The sequence below is a fragment of the Plectropomus leopardus genome, chromosome 18 (assembly GCF_008729295.1).
Source record: "Plectropomus leopardus isolate mb chromosome 18, YSFRI_Pleo_2.0, whole genome shotgun sequence".
NCBI classification, from domain to species: Eukaryota; Metazoa; Chordata; class Actinopteri; order Perciformes; family Serranidae; genus Plectropomus; species Plectropomus leopardus.
The window spans coordinates 23,406,343-23,414,736 of record NC_056480.1 but is presented as its reverse complement, the minus strand read 5'-3'; the positions used below and the strand labels follow the sequence as shown (position 1 = coordinate 23,414,736).

Below are 8,394 nucleotides of genomic sequence, written 5' to 3'. Positions count from 1 at the left end.
CATTAGGCCTCTTGATTCTGAGATGCCTGCATGTTTTCTATAATCACACACTGGAGCAACATAATACCGCCGTCAATTGGTTCTGTGCAAAAATGCAAAGGGTGCATGAAGAGGGGATTTTGTGGTAGCCCTGTACCATGTGTAAAAAGGGCTATTATATTGACCAGTTTAATCATTTTTTGCTGTATAGAACATTTTTGACCCCATTTTATGACAAAAAAAATCCAAAACATGGTTGTGTATTGTGCTAGCCTGGAGTATGGGTATCTGGAAAAACTAAAGCCCTTTGAAAAGATCTGTGCCCATACTTACTTTGCCCCCTCACCTTTTAAATTAAACTGATGCTCCTTGATGAACTTTGAACTTACGATTTTGTCATGATTTAAATGCTGCCCTCAAGTGCTCCTGGAAATATCGTTTTTACTATATTTACAAGTTTCGAGCACATGAAGGCCTTCCAAAGTCGTAATTACAAGTGGGAAATTGAGAATTGATACCCAAGTTGCCTTGATGCTTGCGTGATGTTTCAGCGCAGCAGAAATGGCAGAAAATGGATGAAAACAGTGTCAACAACTGACAATAAAAAATGTGTTATTTTGTTCCTAGTAGCTATCATTTCCTTTTAGTAGTTACACATTTCAGTATGTGCATCTATTAGCTGTAGCAAGCAAACACATTTTTAACTGTAAAGCATGCCAGGCGAGTATAACTAACATTGATGCCAACTTTATTTTATAACACGTGTCAACAACTTGACGACATAAATGCATAAACATGGCGGGCAAAAATAAATGTTTGGTCAGCGGTAAGAAACTTTTTAATTAATTAATGTGTTAAATATCAATTTTTGATCACATGTAAAGTGTAAAACTATTAATGTTAACTACTGCCCATGACCTAGATTAAACATAAAAATATGTTAATATACATATATATAAATATATATATATATATATATATATATATATAATATATAACACTATATATATACATATATATAAACTCTAGTAATGACTGAAATACTATACAGAAATATTAAAACATGATTGAGGTATTGTTTTGTTCAGTAGTATACATGTTATTCTCACTTTGAACATAACGAAATCCAAAGAAGGACTTTTTAATTCGGAAACTACGACCTTCCCACATTACATGGATGCAGAAAAATTCCACTTACTGCCCTGTATTGTGCAATTTTCACTCTGTGCTTGTAAACTGATTCTATCATTTTGTGACAAGAAGAAGAATCTGAAGCCTGGCGAATCCTCCCGTGCTGCGCTTTAAACAGAAAGCTCTCACTTAATAGAGTAGGGATCATTAGGGATTATAGTGTGAGGGTGATGAAGGCAGCGCGCGGCGGCTCTGCGCGCTGCGCGGCGCTCTGCTGCTCCGGTGGATCAGCGGAGGTAACGTTAGTTAGTGAATGTTTCTTTGCACAGTGATTAAGGGGGAGGACCAATGGCAACAAAGGAGACGGAGAGGACGGTAGCTCCTCCTCTCCCTATCTCTCTCTCTCTCGCTCCCTCTCTCTGTGCTTTATAGATGTATATAATCCCGGAGTTGACCCAGAAAACAAACTCCTCTGACTGCCGAGACACCGCAGAGTTTGTATCCGCCGCAGGGCTGCATGTAGCCGGAGCATCAGCTGGAACAACCCCGGCACTGATCCAACTTCTCCGTACGGATTCGATATTAATACATCGGGGTAGGTGTCGTCTTCTGTTACTCCCTAAACAGGTAGAGAGGCACTTTGCACCGCTGACTATTTGATATTTCTCTCTGTAATAATAACAGCCCGCTGATTAGATCTGCTGATCCTTTTTCACCTCGTCACTTTGCGCACTTGCAGCGTTATTGCCTATTATATTAGTGGCGGTTTTACGGCACGGAATGCTAAAAAGCGCACATGCAGAGTCCCCGAGGATAAGAAAAAAAATGAGCTTTCATGCTCGTGTGATAATGTCAGCAATTACTATCCTCCCTCAGAATATCTATTTACAAAGTGGCTGGATCCAGATCTGCAAAGAAGCGCCACAGATAGGTAACACAAAAGCAGAATTTAAAGGCGGATTTAGGCTATTGGCCAAAGTGTCTTGTTTTATCAGCACTATTAAGGCTTCAATTGCTACAAGCAGCCAGGGGCATCAGCAGAGTTCATTTTAGGGGGGACTTAAAAGCCTGAAATGTCTTTGTTTTTCACAGACACTCGCTTCCACTGCTCGCTCTGGATGTCTTTTTTTTCCCATTATCATCCCATTTAAAGGATAAAATCATCTCTAACAAGGAAATCATGTTGTCAGAAAATTTGCAGTTTCAGCAGTGAGCAGGATCTGTTTGTCATGTGTGGGTAATCTTAATTGAAGATCTTTTGTAATGACTGTGTGAAGACAGAGGCAGTGTGTGTTGTGTGCTGAGGAGTCGGGGAGGGGGAGAGGTGTGTGTGGTCTAGAGAAGCATTCCTCTGCGTCCTTTTGGCTGCAAGGGTATTGCTGCCCTCCCTCGTCGGTGTGATATCCAGTGGTAACTCACTGATGGTGTAATTCTGGGGGTTTGAGGTTTTTTTTTTGGTTTTTTTTTAACAGGGATACTTCCGAAGTGTTCAAATAAAGAAAGAGAAACTGAGGGAGGGTAGTTCCAACAGAAAGATAGCTCTAATGAGAATGAAGGTTTATTTTATTGGTTTAAAGGGTCACTCCAGCAATTTACTATTGCACTTCAGTAAAACTGGTGAACTCACAAATAGGGTTGGGTGATAGTAAGAAAACAAATATAACAATATTTTTGACCAAATACCTTAATATCAATACTGCAGTGATACTGTAGGGTTGGCCATAGGTGCTTTCACAAAATATTTGCACAATGACATTTTTGGTAAATAGTTACCACTAATGTGGATATAATGACTAAGTGTATAAAGGCAAGTAACAGAACAGCTCACAGTCTGGTAAGTTCAGAAAATGACATCACTTCACTGTAATTCAGTGATGACATCACTTCACATCACATTACGGTATTATGACACCCAAAATCTAAACTGATATCTGGTCTCATATTGTGACATTAATATAATATTAATATATATAGTCCAGTCCTACTCACAAGTATAAACTGAAGAAGGGAATAAGATTTTTAGTCTTCAGTTTGGGTCAAAAACCAAAGAGACTGGATCCTACATTTCCCATAATGCAATTTGGATAGTGCCTCTTTTGTTACATCTCCCCTGCTTCCTAAATGCTCACATCTTTCAAACCCACACCAACAGTTTGTAATCACGGCTTTGTATCAAATAACACAGACTAAAAAAAATGTAAAAGTCCCGATCCCAATATCAGATAACCCAGACGACATCATTAGGGTCAGGCTTGGCAACAGATTGTATTAATTCTATTAATTCTATTTTTTGTTGCCTTTGTTTGCCTAAATCGAGAAAATCGACAAAATGCACAAAAGGGTTACTTTGAGCAGGTGATTGCTGGTTATGTTAGCTGTCTGGAGTAACAAGTCCTGTAGGTAGCTACCTAGTTCTGTGGATCTATATCTAAATGTTGTGGACAGACTAAAAAATGACTCCATGGGAGTCGACTGAACAGTGTGCAGATTCTACTATGTTCAGTTTGTCTCTACCAGCTGGTAAGCTAATGCTAGCCCACTAGCTGTCTGTAAATATCAGGCTAATGATCTGTAAAGAAACACAAACAGGAGCAGATTAATTAATTTTGTTAGCGGGTTCTCTACTTATCTCTCATCTTCTTAACAATGTCCTTAAACATATGTTTCAGCCGTGTTATAGGCCCCCTTTTGGAGGGAAAAAAGGGACTTATTCCTGTTTCCCAAATTCATATCGCACGTAATGGCAACATGACAAAGGGTTCAATGCCCCCCTCCTCTTCACTTGCTTAATATGACAGGGTCAGGTGAGGGGACTTTAATCATGACACCAAGAGTCATGAAATTGCTCCAGCACAGGTCTTAATCTAGATAATAGTTACTCTTTTGTATGGAGATAAACTCCCAAGCCCTTCATTTAAAGTACTAAAAATTAGTCAAACAATTAAACAATTAAAAGAGAGGGGGAAAAAATTAAAGATGAAAAAAGTAGAAAAATAATTCAGAAGGAAAACAATAGTAGTTGATTACTGCCATCTCTAAACAGGCTGAGGAAAGAGGTCTAATTATAAAATATTTTAACTTAAGACAGGTCAGATTTGACTGGAACACAATCGTGAGGTCTATGTGTGTTAACAGAATACTAAACTGAAGAATAGGAACCCTAGGAACATTGATATGCTCTCCCCCAAAAATAAAAAAAAACATTCTAATAGTTAATTGTCCCAAAACTAAAAAAAACAAAAACAAAAAACATTCGATTTAATTATTTTTCTATATTGCCCATCCAAGGTTAGTCTTTCAAACTTGAGAACGCTCTCTCCAGAGCCAAAATAGACATTATACAGGCAATGATGAGTGAACTGAACTTCATTCATAAAATAGTCAATTGCCACTTTAAATTGCGGGTACTGAGGTTGTAATGAGGTTGTAATGACAATAGGTTGTATTAAAAATCTAATTTTATGTGTTGTATGTTTTTCAGGGTGACAGAGGCCATGGCTGAACACATGATGATGCCCATGACCCACGGCTTCAGGATGGGCATGAATGGACCTCCACAGCACAACGGCCAACCTGGCCTGCGCACCATGCCCAACGGCCAGGTGATGCACTATGGCAGAAACCCTCAGAGCAACATGGAGGCGGCCATGAGGCAACGGCAGGGCATGGTGGGACCCGGCGGGATGGCCGGCCCTGTGAACGGAGCTCCTATGGCCAACCACCACCACCAGATGATGTCTGGGAACATGATGTACAACGGCCAGGGTCCGCAGCAGCAGCACCACCACATGCACCCCCAGCAGCAGCAGCAGCAGGCCGGACACCCGCAGCAGTACCTCCCCGGTAACCTCACCTCTCAGCAGCTGATGGCCAGCATGCACCTGCAGAAACTCAACACTCAGTACCATGGACACCCGCTGGGCTCAGCCAATGGCCACCACATGCCCAACGGCGCCCAGTACAGAGTTGGTCCGGCCCAGCTATCCGGCATGCAGCACATCGGCGGCCCTTTGGGACTAAATGGCATGGACATGGATCTCATTGACGAGGAGGTTCTGACTTCACTGGTGCTGGAGTTAGGGTTGGATCGCGTTCAGGAGCTGCCCGAGCTCTTCCTGGGACAGAACGAGTTTGACTTCTTATCAGACTTTGTGTGCAAACAGCAGCCGAGCACGGTGAGCTGTTGAGCAAAAGCGGCCCGGAAGCTTGTTGGGTTTGTTTAGACTGGACACCCCCAAAGAATGACTGAGCGGTCACAGTAGCACAGCGAGAGGAGACAATCTCTCTGTTCTGTTTGGGTGTTTCTGTGTCTGTGTATTTGACAGTGTCTAGTACGCCTTCACACTGACCTGCCTGCGAGTTGATGAAGAATTGTAATGAGAGAAAAAAACGCAGCAAAAAGCACCAGGTTTTTCTCTCCTTTGAGCCAGTGCCAGGAGGATCTGTCGTCTTTGGCCAAATTGAGGCATCCTGATGCAGCGGGCTCTGTCTGTACCCATCTGGCCCCTCAGCACATGTGCCTGCATTGCCAAGGCTTTGGGATCATTGTAAACTTAACAAAAACAACGGGGGGAAAGGCCTGAAAAGACTTTCCATCTGGGTCTGCTACACTCTGTGGCATCTCTTAATGTATTTTATCTCTGATGACACCTTCAAATAGTAGCAGACGTTTTACAAATTTAAAAGGTAGTCCTTGGAATTTGTTTGTACAAGGATGAAGGGATTAAGAGCAGATCATTTCTGACAATTTGTGTGCTTATTGAAGGCTGGCTCTTCAAAACCGAGTTCCCTACAAGAAATTTCCTTGAAGAGCAGGAGACGGAGATTATGCAGCATTCCTGTGCGATGCGCTGGGGTTTATCTCGGATCGGTTGGGTGAAATGTGCTACATTGATTCCTAAAGCTTTCAGTGTCATTTACCTGACTCACGATTAAATCTGCAATCATTAAATGTATCGCATCTGTTCCCTGCTAATTAACTGTGATTGAATCATTGGCAAAGCATCGCATCTTAGAGTGTCGGCTTAAACAAAACATTTATCTGTAGAAAATGACACAGAAGTCTATCTGCTCCGAGACATTTAGATGCTCATTGCAAGCAAATTTTGGGTTTGTAGAACTGCAATAGTTAGGGAGGAAGAAACCTGTTAGTGTGTGAAAAATGCCATAAGTGTGGCCTGTTGGAAAATACAAGAAAAGCCAATCAGAGGGGGAAGGTGTTGGCTACAGATCTGAGTTGTTTTTTCTATAACAGGATTGGTTTAAAAAGAAAAAAAAAAAAAAAAAGAAGTGCGTGATTGCAGAACTTGCATCTGTGTGTTGTTTGTATACGTCTGTGTATGGTCAGTGCAGCGAGGCATTTAAAAACCATTGAATGGCGTCCTCCTCCCTAAACCATGGCCCTGTGTGCTGGGGGCGATAGGAGGCTGCGTGGGGAGAGAAAGGGGAGAGTTTTTTGTTTTTTTTTTCTTATGTGTGGACACAATGTGTGGACACAGCACTCCCCGGCAGCACTTAGTTTAATCATTATTTAAATCTGCTACCTGTGGCATTGATTTCATTCGGCGGGAAGAGCGAGCGGTGGAGCACAAAGCGTGCAAAGTTGTTGTTTTTGCCATAGATTAGCTTACTCTGCTGCTTTTCTACTGATTAGATTTAAATTACATGTTCTCACACGCTTGTCTTAATTGAGGTCGGCTTGCACATTCTCCAATGACTCAATAATTATACAATGGACATGTTCTGTGGCGCTTTTTTTTCCCATTTTTGCACAGTTAGTAATTAGGTTTTTGTCAAGGTTGCTGCTTTGCCGCTGCAGGCTGGTTGCGGGAGAGAACTTCCTGCACTCCTAATGCTATTTGTGGAGCTGTCAGAGGGGTCAGGGCTGTGCTAGTGCACTGTGTTAATCTGTTCCAATACAACTGTGCCACTGTCCCTGTCTCTCTGGAGATCTGCCATCTCTGAGCTCTTGACTCAAACAATGGGCATTGAAACGCTGTTGTAAAGGCAGAAAAGTGCCAGCGAGTTAACGCTCTGTTTCTCTTTCTGCCTGGCAAAACTGCAGCCAGACAAACTCATAAGCTCGCAGTGTAAATGGAGATACTTCTGGCCTTAGCGAGAAAGTGGCCTCTGATTACTGCTATATCAATAAGCGCAGCCTTTTTTGTGTATTGTATCTTTGTACTGTAGACTAGAGGTGAAGTTGATCTAGACACATTTAAGGTACTTTTCGAAAATACATTGTCAGATGTAAATGTAAATCAGTGGCTGATTTTGATGTGTTTGACGAGATTATATCCTACATTTTTTTAAAAATCAGTGTGTAGATACAGTATACCAATGGTTTTCGAGTGCAGGGCCTGAAGCTTTAAGACCAAGTAGACTGCATGTTAAAGCAAGCGTGAGGGACGCCACCACTTTCCCACGAAGCAGCTGAGAATGTACAGTACAACACATTGTGGGAATTTGTCTTAAGATGGTAGATAAACGTGTGAGATTGTACTCCGTGTTCCAAATTACACATCATTCATTTGGGTAAACCCCCCTCCCCCTGACTCCTTTCCCACTTCCCCAAAGCTTTTGTAATGTTATTGATTCTATTTTAAGAAAATGTATTTATTTTCAAATAAAATATTTATTTAAAGAAATGTTTTCTTTGTATTTCAGCGATTCCTTTATCCACTGTTAGCCATCATACAACAGTTTGTTAGATAGCTCTCTCACAAATAATGCTTTGTACCAAAAGTAAATTTACAGGTTTAGGTTAAAAAAAAAGAAACATGGTTAAGAGTCTTTAAATTTAGGCAGGTAATGTTAATTAGGTTAGGTTTAGGGAAGTAAACTTACATAGGGTTAGGGTTAGGGTTATGGTTAGGGTTAACAACAAAAAAGTAACTCAAAGTTCACTTGGTTTCATATGCGACACAAACACTAGTCTCCTGGGGAAAAATCCTTTGTTTTTTTTTTGACCCAACCACCAACCAGACCCGCCTTCCTACGTGGACTACTTCCTTCTTTACTTCTGTAGTGCATCTGTCACTTGATCACAGCCTTTCTAATTGCATGGGTTACATACAAATTTTGTCACATTGCATTACAAATACCTATGAACAGTTTGTAGTGGTGAGTTCTAAGACTTGCACTCCATCTGACTTTTTGCTGCCCCACCTGTGCCCAGAGTATGTTCTGCATTAAAGAAGTGTGGTGCAGTGAATAATCGTGGCAGGCCACCAGAAATAAATTTATGTCAGGGAAACCCTAATGGACTTGACATATGGATAATCC

At 41.3% G+C, this 8,394-nt stretch overlaps 1 protein-coding gene across 1 annotated transcript; it reads left to right on the top strand.

The window, feature by feature from the left end:
- Positions 1–1,468: 1,468 nt before the first annotated feature.
- Positions 1,469–7,757, top strand: LOC121957683 (cbp/p300-interacting transactivator 3-like). Its single transcript, XM_042506418.1, has 2 exons — positions 1,469–1,705; positions 4,592–7,757. The coding sequence occupies exon 2, from the start codon at positions 4,605–4,607 to the stop codon at positions 5,295–5,297; it is 693 nt and encodes a 230-aa protein (XP_042362352.1). The 5' UTR covers positions 1,469–1,705; positions 4,592–4,604; the 3' UTR covers positions 5,298–7,757.
- The last annotated feature ends 637 nt before the right edge of the window (positions 7,758–8,394 follow it).

What these genes read in the sequence shown, in the direction of transcription:
- LOC121957683 (XM_042506418.1), top strand. Translation starts at nt 4,605, where the DNA reads ATGGCTGAACACATGATGATGCCCATGACCCACGGCTTCAGGATGGGC.